Genomic DNA, 17,125 nt, shown 5'->3' with positions numbered 1-17,125 from the left:
AAACAACAAAACAATCAACTTACGAGAGACAAGTTGAGAGGTTATCCGTATATTGGGTGAGACACCGCGACGTGAAGGTGGCAAAGAGGCCGCTCGTTTAAGCGGACTTGACTTTGAGCCGTTCATCTGTTGATTGGAAAATTGTGCAAAATCATTAGATAAACATTGATTTAATTGAAATTACAGTTGAAAGCTAAACAGTAAATTGGAAAACACACGAAAAAAAAGAGCATAAAATCCAAACACAAACAGAAAGCAAATGTTGAACCAACAAAGTGAACATTTTTACTCATTACTTTGCTTCAATTTTCTCATTCGTTTTTGTGAGCTTTTGTTTTTTTCGTTGACTCATCAAAACTCATCTTCTAACCTCCCTCATCCTCAATAACAACAGCATCCTCATCACCAGCCGTACAAAAGCGTTTAAAAGATCACTGTTGTTTATCCTTTTTCACTCTCATCATTTTCAACGCAACAACATTTACAGTCGCCAGGTTCATCCTAATCAACCTCGGCTTCCCATTGAGCCTCTTCTTCAGCCTCTCTCTCTCTCTCTCTTTCCAACCTCACTGTCTATCTTCCTCTTTTGTCTGTGTGTCTTGTCTGTCTTCATTTAACCGTTATTTGTCCCTTTTTTTACCTTTCATCATCTGATCAAAAAATTTTTCTATTCAACTTTATCCTGTTTATCGAGCTTCCATTCATCCATGCTTCATCATTTCATTGTTGATCGATTTTTGTTGATTCAATTCTTAACCTTTTTTTCCTTATCCTCATAATACTTCAACTGATATCTTTTTTTCCCATCTTCAACCCTTAATTCACCCAATTCATTCCCTGGTTACATTATTAACCTAGTCATTGATCAAGTTCATCATCAGTTATTGACCAAAGTCAAAAACTCAGACAACAGTAAAATTGTGTTTAAAAATGAAAAGCAACATTTGATTCAATCTCTTCTCTTAAACATTCACTTAAAACTGTGAGATCATGAAATTAATGACTGTAACCTTATAAATATTAATCATTGAATCAATTGTGATAATTTTTCAAAATTAAACCTTAATCATTGTAAGCTTCACTTTCACCTTAAACATTAAATCATGAATTTAAACTTGCAATTGTTTAACACTTGAAACCAGAAGACTGTCAAGTTGAAGCTAATATAAAATCAACCTCAAAGTAACTTTAACCTTTCAACCTTTCATTCCTAACCAATCTTTACCTTCATTTTTTTCATCCTCATCTCACTGTTTCCATTCATCCTTAACTTCACTCTCTCATCACCATCATTGATGATACTTTTTTCATGTCTCACCAAACGCAAATGTTGCAACAACAGAATCACCATCATAACGCTCATCCTTCATTTACCCTTCACTCTATCACGGAACGGAACTTGGCATGGAAGAAGAAAAAAAGGCTGAGAAAGAAAGAGAGCTGAAGATGAGGTAAAATAATTGAGAAGATGAAAAATGCAAACAAAGAGTGAGAAAAGAAAGAGAAGATATTTCGATTTACCATTTTTTTCTGTTGCAAAAAAGTCTATTAAAAATTCTTCTACTAATCAAGAGGCCCTTTCTACCTTTCCTTGTTTCTCTTCCTCTCATCATCATCTTGGTCAATGGCTTTTACCCGATCAGAATGGCTTGAGGTGTTCAGGCCGAACAACAAAAATAAGGTAAAAACTGGCCAACACAGAGATTAATCTGTTTACCTTTCAATAGACCTTTAAAAAGGTAAGATTATTCTTTATGAGGCTGTACCTCTTATCATCCTATTATTTTGCTCTCGGTTGAATAAAAGGTAAGAAATGATGATCAACATGAAGATGAATACTTTCAATCTTCATTATCACCATTCAAATAGTCAAATGTTAATGTGCTTCTAATTATAACGTAATAATATCAATTTATACAATTTTTTAGCTTCACTTTTGTCTCGCCATCAATACAATCTTTTTTGATTCATTTCAATTGGAAACAATTTCTCATAATTGTTGATGAAAAAAAATATGTTCATCTTTTCATCTTCTTCAGACTTCACCATCAATCTTGCAAATTTCAATTTCTCATGATTGTTTCTCACATTATTATTGAAAGACAAAACAGTGAACCAGAAAAAGTCATTGCTATTTTGGCTTGATAAATGGATGCCTTTTTTGGGTAAAAAACAAACACATTTGACTTTACTTTTCAGGTTCACAATTAAATTGTCAATCCAAATTTGGCCGTGAAAAGGGCAACAGACTAACTAAAAATTAACAAATAATCACTTTTTGATTGTTGGTCTACAAAATGGTAAAAATTTTGATGAGTTGAACAGTTTGGATAGGAAAATGTGGAACCATCAAAAGTAAAGATTGAAGGATGATGAAGGAAAGAGGAAGAAAAGTAAACATGGAACATTTGAAATGAACATTTTGTTGAAGCTTTAAGCAAATTGCTTGGATTGGAAATCTTAATGTGCCGTTGGTTGGCACGAAAAGTCAACACAAGTATTCAATGCATAATGAGCATGAGGAAAAGTATTATATAACCTAATAAGTGTAAATTGAATGCGAAACAAAACGAGATCCTGAATAGTTTGGAGAAAAGTTCGTTAAAAGTTTAAGTGTGTTTTTACCTTGAATGTTGATTTGAAAATGTTACTCACATTGTCATTGTCATAAGGTGTCAATGATGAGGTTGTTGATGAAGATGATGAAGGTGAAGATATCCCTTGAGATGCTGTCATGAAAATGAAACACAATTTAACTCATTAATAAGGTTAAACAAATGATTGTGTGAAAACACACAAAAAGGTTGCAAGTCACTAAATCACAACACAGTTAATCCAATGAATCCAATTTTGGGTTTACTAATCACGATAAGTTTATGATAAATATTGAACAAACAGTATTGATTGGAATCACATGAAAATAGAATGAAAGATTTTCGGAAAAGTCGCACTTGAAAGAGCGACAAAGAGAAAGGTTATAAAAATGGAAATCACTTTCAATTTTTGGCCTTTTACTCGTCAATTGGACTGATAATTGTAATTGATTTGAATGGATGGAAAGAATGAAAAAAAGATCGAAAGATTGATCAGCGGAAACTTTTCATTTCAAGGGGATGAAGATGTTGACATAAGGTAAGGATGAAAAGAGTGAGAGGAGTGAGAGAAAAGGTAAGAATGTGATCAATTCAAATTGTTTGATGATTCTTTGGAGGTTGAACAAGAACAAGAAATGAAAGCAAAAAATGTATACATTTCCCAATTTGGATTTGAATTGAGTGAGATTAGTTTGTATGGTAAAGTTTACAATTAAGGATGATGGAGGCGAAACATGTTGCTGATGTTGATCCATTTGGGTAAAGAAGGCGATCAACAGAATGGCTCATCATGAGAGAGTGAGTGAGATGATTAGGGAGGAGAGAAGTAACTTGCTTGGTCAAAGCCGGTTACAGTGAGAGAGAGAGAGAGAGAGAGAGAGAGTTGAAATGCTGAGAGGCTTTTGCCGTTACCTGTTGAGCTATTGAAACTTTTTTCATATTCAAAATCATCTGTAACTCAAGTTTCATCATTTTCACCTCGTAAACAACCAACACATTTTATAAAGGTACAAGGCTGATCCAAAGGCCCAAATCAAATTACAGAGTTTCGAGTCTTCGATGTCTTTTCAACCAATTTTGTCTCAATGTTAAAATTTACTTTCAATGAAAATTCCAGCTCAGTGATGGAAATTAGAATCAGGCCATTTCAGGGAAATTTATTGTTGTGCGAATTTGTTTCATCGAAACTTAATTTTCAATCGAAATGAAAAGTTTAAATATTTTCTCTTCGCTGTGAATGACATTAATATCTTTTGAAACTTGAATCTCAATTTTGATATCAAAAATCAACAATAACTTGGAAATTTGATTTCAACAATTTGATAAAAACAAGTTTTCAAATGAAATGAAAAACTTGATACAAATTGTGATGAATTAATTTTTGGATTGTAATTTTTCTTAAATGTTTTATTCATTTTGAAAATTAGCTTTGATGATCAATTTGGTTTAAAGTAATTAAAGGCAAACCCTGATCATATGTAAAGAAACAAAGGTATTCATTGAAACCCATGGAACGGAAGGAATGATATCAAGGTCACCCTTGGAATCAACGCCAACGATAACTCCTTGGAATCAACAATAGAGTTTAATATTTTGTTATTGTAAATGAAAATTGCGTTGGCCTTTTTTAATCTCCAACGTAATATTAGAGCATTTGTTTTCGCCCTTTAATTTGTTTATAAATTCATGGTTCATCATGAGAAATAAAAATGGTAAAATTAATATCCTTTGATTATTTTGATCAAAAGATTCAACATGTCGAGAAACTGATGAAAATAATTTGACAAAAAGCAACAAAATTGCTATTTTTAACCTTAATCCCAATTTTGTCTACTTAATCACTGCTGGTTATAAGTTACTAATCATCATCTTGAACTTGACTTGCGTTTAATTTGAATAATTTTAACGAGCGTAAAATTGTTTCCAATTATTTTTTTGATTTTTGTCTGGTTTGCGGTTTAACATGAAAACATTATGTTAACCCTTTTTCAACCCAAACTCATGGTTTTATCCTTAATTTACTTAGGTCAGCTTGAAGCACAGCCAGTTTCCTTGTACCTATCTGCAGGTATCGGTTGAGATGGTGAAGAGAAGTTTCAAGGTAAATTTGATAATTCAAGTAAATCTTATTACATGGTAACCCTATCAAGCCCTGGTTCTCAGTGGATTCACAATGGACGCACAAATGTTGGTAGATAATGTTATTAATCAAACAAAACAGAAACAGGTAATAAGGGAAAAGAAACGAGTAACAACTATTAAGACTTTTAATATTGATTCAATGGTAAATCGTTAATTTGATTGATGAGAAAAAACGAGAAGAAGAAGTAAAAGGCAATGAAGATGGTGATTATGATGAAAATTGATTAGAGAGAAACAAGAGATGAGTGAGAATAAATTGACCACAATGTTAAGTCTATGAGATTTTTTCCTCTGTTACTTATTCCCTTGAAATAATTAATATCAACTTATATTTAGCAACATCATTATCATCATAATAGTGAGCATTCATGAGAGATTCATGATAATCTCAAGAGGCAAAACAAATAAACATCCCTAGTAACAACTGGCAACAAAAAGTCAAAGGAAAGTTTAGTTGTAAAAACTCAAAATTAAATCCTAAAAAGCAACCCAAAACCAAAAGGGTTTCCTGTAGTTACAGTCATTCACAGTCAAAAGACGCATTGGCATAAAATGGTTAACAATATTCAAAAAAACCTAAATCAATCAGGTTAAGATTTAATGATCGTGCCGAGTGTTATACTAATCAAATCAACAACAAAAACCATAGCGGTTCAACAGTTGATTTAGGTTAAACCAACTTCTTATCACAATGATAATGCGATCAAACTGACTCAACCCATGAACCTTTGAAGCTCAATGCGATATTAAATTGAAACAGAATCAGAAACAATCTTTGGTTTCCCTTTCAATTTGTGGTCAAAATAGCGACAAATAGCGGTTAATGAGGAAAATTGAAAATGGACTCAAAATTTTTGTCACATCACTTTGGTAAACCTTGTCTTAAACCGCTAATACGGTAAACATGTTAATCGAAAGACGACAAACAATTTAATGTTGCCCTAGATTCAGATATTTCCGTTTGGCGCAAAAATCATGTACCACTTGAAGGGTTTTACTGGTTTCAAATAATTCAGGTGAAGAAATGAATAAAATTGATTGAATTAAGCAGATTTAAGCATGCGAGAGACAAGGTACTTCTACAGGGAAAGGAACCAATAAAGGTAACGATCAGAAGTAAAAGTTTCACTCAAGGTAGGAAGTAATAATGAAGGACAACACGGACAATAAAGACGATTATAACGGTTGCACGTGATACGTGTTAAGCTAACATTTAGTAGGCGATCATGTTTATCATCATCAATCCTCTTCCGTTCATTCAAAAATAATAGCCTTCATCGAGCTTCTTAATTATTCATTGTGTTAATCAACCTTTCATCAATCGTCAACAAACAATCAAAAAGGTAAACAAAAAAAAAAGGTTCCACTTTGAACAAGTTTACTCAATTTTTACTCGTTAACCTGCCTTGTTAAATTGTTATAATCAGTGTTACCCTAAATCATTATAATTTATTATCATCATCTTCATTGTTGTTGCTTCTTGTTTTTGACTCTTGCTGTTGCCTGATTCAGCCTTTTGAAACATTTCAGTTTTAATGTGATAACCATGATATAAACATTATCACAAGTAAATATTTCTTGAAATTAATAACAAACAGCCTAAAGGTGAAAAGATGATGAATAAAAGGATGACATACTTTTCATCTTCATCACTGATAACCAATCAAAGTAGCCAACAAACTCCAAAAATTTCATTACATTAAATTCAATTTACCAATTTTCATCAAATCATGAAAAGATGAAAAATTGAACTTTTAATTGAAAAGCTTTTTTTAAAATACGAAAAGTGAAAGTTAAATCAATTGCAAATGTCAAGGTAATTTGAATTTAATGAAAAAAATCATTCCCAAAATTCTGTTCTTTGTCTTATTGTTACAATTAACATGATAGATTAACATGAAAAATTGTTATGATTAAGAAAAAAAAGTTCAATTTAATAATAGGATTAAACTGATTGTTAAACACATTTTATAATTACAAGTTGAATGCGAGACTTCAATCAAAAATTAAGATCAACTGTTACAAGGTAATCAATGTCTTTGTTAAACAGTCAACAATTTAATTATCAATTATTCCGTTATTGGAGCAACAATTAACAGAAGTTTAAAAGCTAAGAAATGGCCAAATTAAAGATCACGAATTACAACAATTGACTAACCATGAACATGTAAAGCCTACATTTTTAATTGTAACACTAAATTAAAGACTAATCAGTAAATCTTCATTTTTGTGGTCATTTTTTGCTGCTCTCAATTAACCCAAATTCAAGGTTTTCAATTAATAAAACCTATGAAATTTGGTCGATAATCAATGAATTGTCAGTTAATTTCAATTAACCTAAAATGAGTTTTACTCGGTAATCAATTAAAAGCAATACAATAATGGAATGTTTACATTTTTCCAATCAATTGTCTGGGAATTGCAATATTGTTTATAATTAGAAGTGACAATTTCCCATCAAAATGTTGATCCAATTGGAAAGTGAATTCAACATTAAACAGGTATTTGAAGGTGTTTCCATGAAAGCCAAACAAAAATGATTTTTCGACCAAAATATAAATATAAATTGATTCCAAGTGTACAAGTGTTTTTTGCTACAATTGATTGTTCAACTGATTCGCAACACTTTCACTCAGCGAAACAATTTAAATCAAAAGTTGCAACTTTTGTAGGTTTAACTTTGTTTTTTATCCGTTCATTTGGTTCATGTAAAAATGAGTAAATGTTGCTTGGGTTTGTTACTCTCTGAATTGAACACATACACATCATCATGAAACAACTGATTACAATTAACTCGATAGCAATTTTTTCTTGTACAACAATCTTCTTATTTTCAATCAACGTTTGACAAACACTTTTTACTTTTGCTTTACTTTTACTACAAACATTAACCATTAAACAGTGCGAAAGTTGCAATCAAAGGTAAAGATTAACAATTTGTCTTGATTGTCAAGTGGATTCATCAGTTAATAGTTTTGTTTATCATAATCATTTTCCCCTGTAAATCAATTCTGTTTGTTTCCTTGATCAACTGATTTTCCCAAGGATTTCAACTAATGTTAGATCAACATTTTGCTCGTCTCACAATTTACTTTCAAGAGTTATTTTATCAGCTAATCGACAATTGAGAAACACATCAATACCATTAACTATCATTGGCGTCATCACAATTCAACAATTTGTTGCCCATTAAATTGACAGACAAATTGAGACGCAATTCATTTCACTGGCGACTTTGGTGTTCAATGTTTTCGTTGCAAAGTGTTTCCCTGTTTTTATGTGATATTTTTGGTCATTTCATCTCCTTCCATCGGTGCAATTGAAGCCAAAAATGGCTTTTCAAATTGACTTTAAGAGTCAATTGCAAAGTACATTAAACTCTTGGTTGATACTTTGCCTAACATTAATCACCTTTACCTCTGGTCAATGGTTATCTGAAACGGATTACATCGCTGGAAAGGTTAATTACACTCGATGTTCACCTCCACCTCCTGATCACAGTATTTACGATTATTCAATTAAAGACATTTACCAAGAGAATGACATTTCTCTTGGTGATCATCAGTCAAAGGCCATCTTATTGGTCAATGTGGCAACCTACTGAGGTTACACCCATCATTACATTGGAATGAATGCACTTCTCGAACGTTTCGGACACTCTTCTTTGGCCATCATTGGTTTCCCTTGCAACCAATTTGGAATGGTAAGTTGCTCTTTACATTATTAATTTCATTTGAAAGATCAAATTGTCATTAAGTGATTGCAAAAAGTTTGTACTTTGCTTGTCTGTTAGTTGATTTATAAATCAAAAAATATGATCAATTTCATCTTTCAATTGATTCAAGCGATTCAGTTTATCATAATTGCGATCATCTTTTTTTGTTAATCGATTGAAAGAGGAATCAGTTGATGACAAAAAACTTGTCACTAAATATGAATTTAGATGAATTAGTAAATCAATTGTTGACAAGAAAATGTGAAAATTGAATGCAAAAACAGTTTGTCCTTAAAAAAATGGACTCACAAAAAGTTGAAGTTTTTCAATTGAAACACTTGAACAACATTGACAACAATCAAGCATCATGGTTTGTACAAGACAATTAACTTTCAATGGCAATCAATTCGGTCCAATAGTTAAGGTAGCCAAACAAGTAAACTGTGAAAAGTCAAAGGTCACTTCATTCAGATGATTTGTACAATAACCATTTCGCAATGGTTTAACAATTGTCAATCAGATGAAGTTGCATTTAAATGAGTTCACCAACAAAAGTCATTTTTAACATTGAAAACTCTTTCAATTTCATTCCAATCATGGAAGAAGAAATTTCATCGATAATTTTAATTTTGATTTAATTTTGTCGCTTTTTCCCTTCAACAGCAAGAACCAGGATCTGGTGCAAAGGAAATACTCAATGGCATCAAACATGTTCGTCCTGGTAAAGGATTTGTCCCTGACTTTAATTTAACCATCAAGATTGACGTCAATGGTGCCGATGAGCATCCATTGTGGTCATTTTTAAAGCGCTCTTGTCCATCAACAAAGATCAACTTTGCTCGACAGTCATCATTATATTATACACCCTTCCATGAGCGCGACGTCAAATGGAATTGGGAAAAATTTTTAATCGAACCCGAAACTGGTTTAGTTTACAAGCGTTACGATGCTTCTGTTGATCCGTATTACATTGCTGATGATATTGAGTATCTTTTGTCCCGACGATCATCATCATCACAATCACCATCAGCCTCTTCATTGACCTCATCAGCTGAAACTATTGATTAACCTTTGATTCCACGAAAATGGAATCAAAGGTTAATCAATTAACACCTTTTTTCAGTTAATATATTTAAAGCCAAATGATAATCATGATTATGTCAATTAATAAGACAAATTGAGTGAGAAAAGGTTGTTTGTATTGAAATTTTTTTTTCATTTTTACATTCAATTTCGTCGATTCTTTATGATGAGCAAACCTGAAAAAGCTAATTGTCATTAGTTTGGGTTTGTTTTGATGCTCGTTTTCATTAACAGAGTTCAATTCAGAGTAATTGAACATTCTTCCAGTGCATTCATTCCATTCAGTTACTTCTGAAACTCTGTTTGATGGACGATTTTGATGTAAATTGAAGTGAAATGAGAGATAAATTCAATTCGTCAACTTTATATTAAATCAACGATTTGTCCTTTAATTGCCTAAATAAACTTTTTTTGTTTAAATGAAATCATTTCTCTCACATTCATTCAACGAGCAGATGATCTGTAAATTTATTTATAAAATTACAAATTACTACCCATGTTGATTAACCCAAGGCAATTCACGAGGCCTTGTCTAATTATCAACCATCAACTAAGCTAATTATCAATTCCAATTGAAGACCACAATTGATGCAATTTTGTTGCACTAATTAACCTTTTGGACATCAAGTTAACCTGTTGATCTGAGATACAATTATATCCCATTGTTGCAATCATCAATCAAAACTGCATGTTTTTAAGCAATTAATTTCAAACAATATCTAAGTATGGACCGTTTAAAACAGGTTACATTGTGTACCAAGTTTAGGCACAGTAAATGTTTCAAAAGCTATTCAGACTAAATAAACACAAATGATAACTTTAACAGTCATTCATTGGAAACCCATTTCTCGACTCTGAGCTCGATACAGAAATGGTAAGTCAACTATCGACACGAAATAACAATCAGTTAATAGTTAGAAGTTTTGCTGAAGAAACTTCTTTGAAATAATGCAGAGTAATTCAAAGATTAACATTGAGAAATTGAATCAAAATTCATAAGTTCCGATCAGTTGATTAGAATTGCAATTCAATTAAAAGTAACATCAAAAAGCCTTCCTTTTCTGCTTCTTCACTTTTCATTGCTTTTAGTAACTTTTATGATCTGATTCGAGTCTAATAATCACAACTTTTTATTTCTTTGCTCATAAAACACCAGAAGTTCAATTTTATTATGTTTCAAAAAGAGACATTTGCATTGGAATGAACTGATATATTGCGCCTCATTAGTCACTTTATTCAGCAAAACTCATAAAAGTTGCAAGATAAGGTTCAGAAGACTTCAGTCATCGAACATGTTTTATGAAATTTTGCTAAGATCGTTCATAAAAACAGTTACAGCGAAATTGCCTGAAAATGAAAACATCTTTTATCATTTGCAACTCTTGAAATCTTTAATTTTAAAGGCAAACCTCAGCAATTCATCATTGAAGCATAATTCAACATTGAGTTACAATTGAATAGCAATAATAAATGATTAAAGTTTAACCAAGTTACCAACAAACCCAATTACAATTAGAGACAAAAATAAAAACAAATAAACATGCCTGGTAAGAAGCCATTCATTACAATTAATTCAAGCTATGAATCAATTTAAATTACAATCTAATGATGAAGATAAAAAAAAGCAAAAAACAAAACAATTGTGCCTTAAAGGTATTGTAACTCTGAAATGGCTAATAAATTAAACTCTGGTTTGGGTCATCTTCAACCCTAACAATTTTTTGATGGCAACAGCAGAGCAAAAAAAACTCATATTAACCGTTAACCCTCCTACCTTATTCATATTATCAACAATCTAAACATTATCATTACGATATTGTTATGACCATTATTCTTATCGTACATTGTGTGCGATAAATTGCTCTTTTCAGGTCAGTTTCTTCTCTCCTTCGACTATGCAATTTTGACCATTCCTCTTAAATGGCAATAAATAAACGTTTACAACAATCAGAATAATGATGACGCTGATGGTATTTATGATGATTATGATCAATAAAAAATCAGACAATTCTCAATGAACCAAATCTCACATATCTGAACCATTGATAATTTCAACTTGCAATGATTGTAAGACATTGGACATTGATTATTGATTGCCAATTGTTTAAACAAATCAACAATTAGTGTGAAAAAATAATTCATTTCTAGGATTGTTGTTTAACCTAAATTTGCTTGTTCAATAATAGCACTTCATTTTGATATAATGATAGCAATAAATTTAAACATTGAGATTGTGATTCAGTGATCAATAGGTAACAATCATGATAGCAATTAGAGTTGATTGTTGTCAAATGAATGGATAAGTTGAAACTAGAATTATCAAGTCAATGATTGGGTTGATGTGGATGATTAAAGTGTATTGAAATGTAATCCAAGAAGCTTTTAAATTTCATTTGCAATAAAAATGGTTGCATTATTCATTATAATTAGTTTAAATTGTTGACCGTAAATGATTTTTAAATAACTTGAATTGTTTGTGTGTGAGCAACTATTAAATGGCAAGTGAATCAGTTATAATAAAACCTGATAGTTATTTAAGCTAATTAGTTAGTTAAAGTGAAAAAAGAAACCTTTTTACTCCTTTTTGTGTATACAAAATGGTATTAAATAGGCAATGATGATCGGCAAACAATCAGTAAATTGTTGGGTTGAACTTGATTTAGACTCGGCTTTTCACCTTTATTATACATTTTTTTGTATCGTTTTGCCATCAACTTTGTATTCTCATGATGAAATGAGATTCAATTGAGCCTTTGCTTTTGTAATACAATTGGTTAATCAATTGAGACTTTAATAGTAATCATGAGATTTAGATTTATTTATTATTACCTTTTAATCATTCATTATTCAGTTTAACATTTAGCTTAATCTTGAGGCAATTTCAAGTTGAATACAAAAAATACTTTTGTTTTTGTTTGTTGCTTTGAAAAATGATTAAAGTCAACATTTGCAAGACAACAGAAAAACTAATTGAAATGAATTAATTGAGTAAATTAATAAATTCATGATTAGATTCATTTGGTTTGTGTTGAACCGTTTCTTTACCAAACATAAATATCTCAATAAGTGTTAATTATGTTGTCATAATCAATTGATTAAAGATGCAGGTTGATTGAACACGATTGAATACAAACAAGAAGAAAAAGTGTTTCCATTAAAACTCTGGTTAATGGAAGTTTAATTGTGATGGAAACTACAGTTCAAGACAATTAATGATTTGACAAATGTACATTTTCTGCAAATTAATTGTCAATTCATGCAAATCATAAAATCCTCAACGGTAATGATGAGAAAAGGAATGTAAATTTAACCAAATCATGTAAATCAATTTGATGATACATTGACTTAACCAGGAAAAATCCAAGTCTTCACTCACATAAGGCAACTTTTGATCCAATTTTGGTGAAAAAGATGATTCAAGAGATAAAATAACTCATAACGATTGAAATTGCACTCATTCTGAATCATATTTAATGGTTTCAATTTGAGAAAAAAGCAAAACAATTAAATAACAATCAGTTTGTTCATTGAAATAACAACATTAATCAAATGCAAAAGCTAGCGCCTGCAGCGCTCTCTGGAGTATTAAAATGTAACTGTAAAGAGAAGCAGCAAATTCAAATCTTTATTTTGAACCAAAATGTCAAATTGAAAAATTTATTAAATTGTAATTGCTTTGGATTAAACTGGTTTTACTGAATTTTTCTTTGCCATTTTAATAGCAAAATACCTTGAAATTGAAATGCATTTGTTATTAAAAAATTAATAAATGTATTTAACTGATTGACAGTGACAATACATTATTGGTGTGAACAAAATAAACCTTTAATCTAACAATTTAATAACAATCAACCTACACATTTTAATTCAACACTCATTATTTAATTTTTCAAGGATAGTAAATCTCAACTCCTTAACCACTCAAATGACAATAAACTGCAACTAGAATTTTAATTTATACAAAATACAAGTGAATTTAAATGAAACTTGAATGTGATGAAAAGTTGAATCAAGATAATCTCGATAAAATCAGCAATTTACTCTAATATGAGTAAACTCAGACAGAATGGCAAGAAGATTATCAAAAAGGAAGGATTACAGCTTAAAGGATAAACAAGTAAGGAAGTTACAGCCTTTTTCATTGAAAATGTTTGTTAAGCTTCATTTAAAAGTCAATTGATTATAAGATTGAATTGCTTTTAAACAAGCTCATTGATTGACAAAAGACAAAATATTTATAAATTGAATAACTGAAAACACACAAAGAATGAACGGAAAACGAATTCAATTGAAAGTTTAATAAAAGCTAGAAGATTATAAATAGTTATTAAGATTAATCAATCAACCTGAGTAAACTTCACTGATTTCAGCAATTAATATGATTAATCTGTGAATAAATTTTACGTGTTGTATAAATGGTCAAATTGGTTGAAGTTTAATGTTGAAATTAAAGTGAAACTGAAATTGCAATCAATTTAGATTAAAAGCTAAAGTGAGAGCAAAAAAATGAGGTTAACAATTAACTAATTGTTACCATTGTTTAACTCTTTACCGACTAAAAGTGTAACCAATAAATCGATGGTAAAAATAGTTATTTCAAGTGCTATTAGTTTAATGGATGTTAATTTACTCAACAATCCACAATCAATGTAATCATCATTTATTGTCTAAAAAAGCATCTCAACCTTTAACCTCAAGCTTACAAGTCTTTATAAGCCCATTATGATTAACCAGCAATTTATTGCAATATTCAACTGTTTCATTCAACTGATCAAAGTTAAATTTAAAAACAAATAGAGAATGACCAGAAAAATGGTTTCTACTTTGACTGGGTAAAGCTTTTGGTTGGGTTAACCAAAAGACTTAAACTGATTATTACTGGCCAATATTGATATTAATTATCATTATTACTATTAATCAGTTGAATAGGTTAGGTGAGTGTTGACCGGTTAACGGCAATGGTATTGGGTGCGGTGGTGAAATGAGTCCATTTCAGCTGCTATTGATGAGTTTGATGAAATTGATGATTGACCAGATAACGATTGGTGCCGCAACTTGATCAAAAATAGGTTTTCATCATCACTTCACTGATAGTTTTTATTTTGTAATGAAACTTGCTTTTAATCATCATTCGCACTTCAATGTTAAACATTTTGTGCCACTTTGCAATCAATTAAATTATTAATGACACAATCAGCATTAAAATCAGTGGTTAAGATTGGCAATGAATGGAAAACAGTAAATTGATCAAGTTAGCAACTCTAATTAAATTTGATTGATTGGAATAATAATTTTCCATTTTTCTATCAAAGACACTGTTTTGACATAAACTTGAATAAATATCAAATGATACACAAATCAATCAATCGTTTGCTACATGATACGACAAGTGCGATGCTCGAAATTGATATTAAAGTTTCAATTGCAATCCGGGAATCAAATGAGTTAATCTGTGCAAATCAAGTTCAGTTTTATGCTGCATTTAATCATCACTTTACATGTTGACCTGAGTTTGCTAATTAACCTAGAAGAGACAATAAAGATCTTTCTGATCAGTTCAATTTGCTTTTAGTTGAACAATCTTTGAATAATCATGAAAATCTTTGCAACAAAACCTCGCAAAGGTTGCACTCACTAGTAGCTTTGTTGGCTCTGACCAACATAGTTGGGACTCAACGGGAAAGGGTGGACTGGATAAGGTTGCGAGGGTTCATCCAACCTCAGGACTTTGGCAATAGTTCTTACTCAAGACTTTCTTCTGGGAGAATCTGGAATCTCCAGAAATAGTGTTATTAAATTGCTTAACCTTTTGCTAAAATAACAATTAAAACCTGAAACATCTTTATTTAATCACAAGCTTGAATCTATTCTTAATCGGGGATTATCAGAGAATCAATTTTGTATGAAAAAGTTGATCATAAATCATCTTTGCTGTGAATTTTGTTGAAAAGTTTAAAATGAAAAAGAGCAAGATTTTGTAAGATTAAAATGATTGAATTAAGATATGTTGATGAAGAAAGCGGATCAATATGGTGATGATGAATTATCTGGTAACAGGAAAAAAGTTCAACTCTAATATAATCATTAAGTTGAGCATATTTGAAAATATTGCTTGAGTTAATCAAGAATCTTAAAATGGTGCAAAAAAGCTGTTAAATTGTTTAATTAACAGCAACATTACAGATTGTTAATTGTTAAAACACAATCAAGTTAATCTGTGCGATGTTAATTTTAGCTTTAGTTGATGAAAAAAATGCAAACATAAAACAATTTATCTTTCATATTTCAACCCGAGGCAATCCAAAAGTGGCCTTTTAACGGAGTTAATGTTCAAAGTGTAAGAAAAAGGCCTTTTGTGTCACAAAAACATCAAAGTTCATTGATTAATGACTACAAACTTTCCTCAAAAAGGTTGCTTATTTACATTATTAAATTATGTTAGTGATGCTATCAAGAGCAATGGTGAAACACTGAAATGACCCTTTATGACCTTAATAACAATACTAGGTTATACCAAGTTAAGGTGTGTCAAGGTAAGAAAATAGTGGATGACAATCAATTGAAACAATTTATTTTTAACCTTGCCTACAAAATATTTAACCATCAAGAAACATTGATAATCAGAATAAGGATGATTTTTGACAATCAACTGATTGTTAACAAGCTTGACCTTAATTTTGTTTTTCATTTTCTCTTTTTTTCGCTCTCATTTCAGGATAAATTAGATGTTAATGTCAACTTGCTAGATGTTGCGTAGGTTAATTGAGTTGGTTATAATTGAAAGAAAGTTAATTGACAAATTGATTTCTGTTAAGTTCATCACATTCGCTTTCATGGAGAAACCATGAGATTATTTCAACTGTTGAGTAGTTGAAAGTTTAGATTGGTTTCAATTTAGATTACATTGCAGATTTCATTTCAATTTTCCGGTCGATCAAAAAGGTTTTCAAACAAACATCGAACCTTGAACTACAATCAAATGTACAAGATAGTACTTTGAAGCTTCGAGGTCACATCTTGACCATTTTGATATCGAAACAATTTTAGAATCGATTTCTTGATTTCGTTTTTGCGTTTTCACAAACCATTTGAATCTTGCAAATTGCCAACACAACTTTTCATTTTACAGCTCAAATGGTAAAACAGATGAAATTCATGATTTCCTTGGAAAACTCATCAAGCTTAAAGATGACAAACTTAAGGCTGATTAAGATTTGATCTTCGAGCTGCTCAAAGAATCTAAATATTAATTTTCCTTACATCACTCAGTGCTGGTTAAATGCAATTTAATCAAACTGTTATTTTGTTTAACAGCACATTTAACCAGCACAGTTAACATCAATTGTTAACATCAAGAAACATCACAGGTCTGATAAAAATGGACTCAATATTTTCTTATCAATCTAGACTTTTACAATTTTTAGTTGATAAGTCTTTGTGGTCACCAATCAAATCACAATTTGGATATTTTATCAATTGGTCGTGACGTAAATCTTTTAACTAACTACAGACTCGAAGTTATATGATAAAACAGTCTCGGGCTTCGCCCTCGATAGTAAATCATATAACTTCTCGTAGCAGTTAGTTAAAT

At 30.8% G+C, this 17,125-nt stretch overlaps 2 protein-coding genes across 3 annotated transcripts in view; one reads left to right on the top strand and one right to left on the bottom strand.

The window, feature by feature from the left end:
- LOC107368937 (CLIP-associating protein 2) overlaps positions 1-17,125 on the bottom strand; it is a 34,844-nt gene that overhangs the window by 7,170 nt on the left and 10,549 nt on the right. Inside the window, exons 2-3 of one of the 2 annotated variants that reach the window (XM_015936829.3) lie at positions 2,626-2,729; positions 24-126 (exon numbers count right to left, since the gene is read on the bottom strand). In XM_015936829.3, the coding sequence (XP_015792315.2) occupies positions 24-126; positions 2,626-2,729 (207 nt within the window). The remainder of the gene's footprint in view (positions 1-23; positions 127-2,625; positions 2,730-17,125) is intronic. The other variant, XM_015936830.3, reaches the window with a different exon arrangement.
- Positions 7,965-9,959, top strand: LOC107368938 (glutathione peroxidase-like). Its single transcript, XM_015936832.3, has 2 exons — positions 7,965-8,439; positions 9,115-9,959. Exons 1-2 carry the CDS (start codon positions 8,068-8,070, stop codon positions 9,517-9,519), a joined length of 777 nt encoding a protein of 258 aa, XP_015792318.1. The 5' UTR covers positions 7,965-8,067; the 3' UTR covers positions 9,520-9,959.

This window comes from Tetranychus urticae, chromosome 2 (assembly GCF_039701765.1).
Source record: "Tetranychus urticae isolate SD_2017Ah chromosome 2, NJAU_TeUrti_SD_1.0, whole genome shotgun sequence".
NCBI classification, from domain to species: domain Eukaryota; kingdom Metazoa; phylum Arthropoda; class Arachnida; order Trombidiformes; family Tetranychidae; genus Tetranychus; species Tetranychus urticae.
This window is presented reverse-complemented; position numbering and strand designations above follow the sequence as displayed.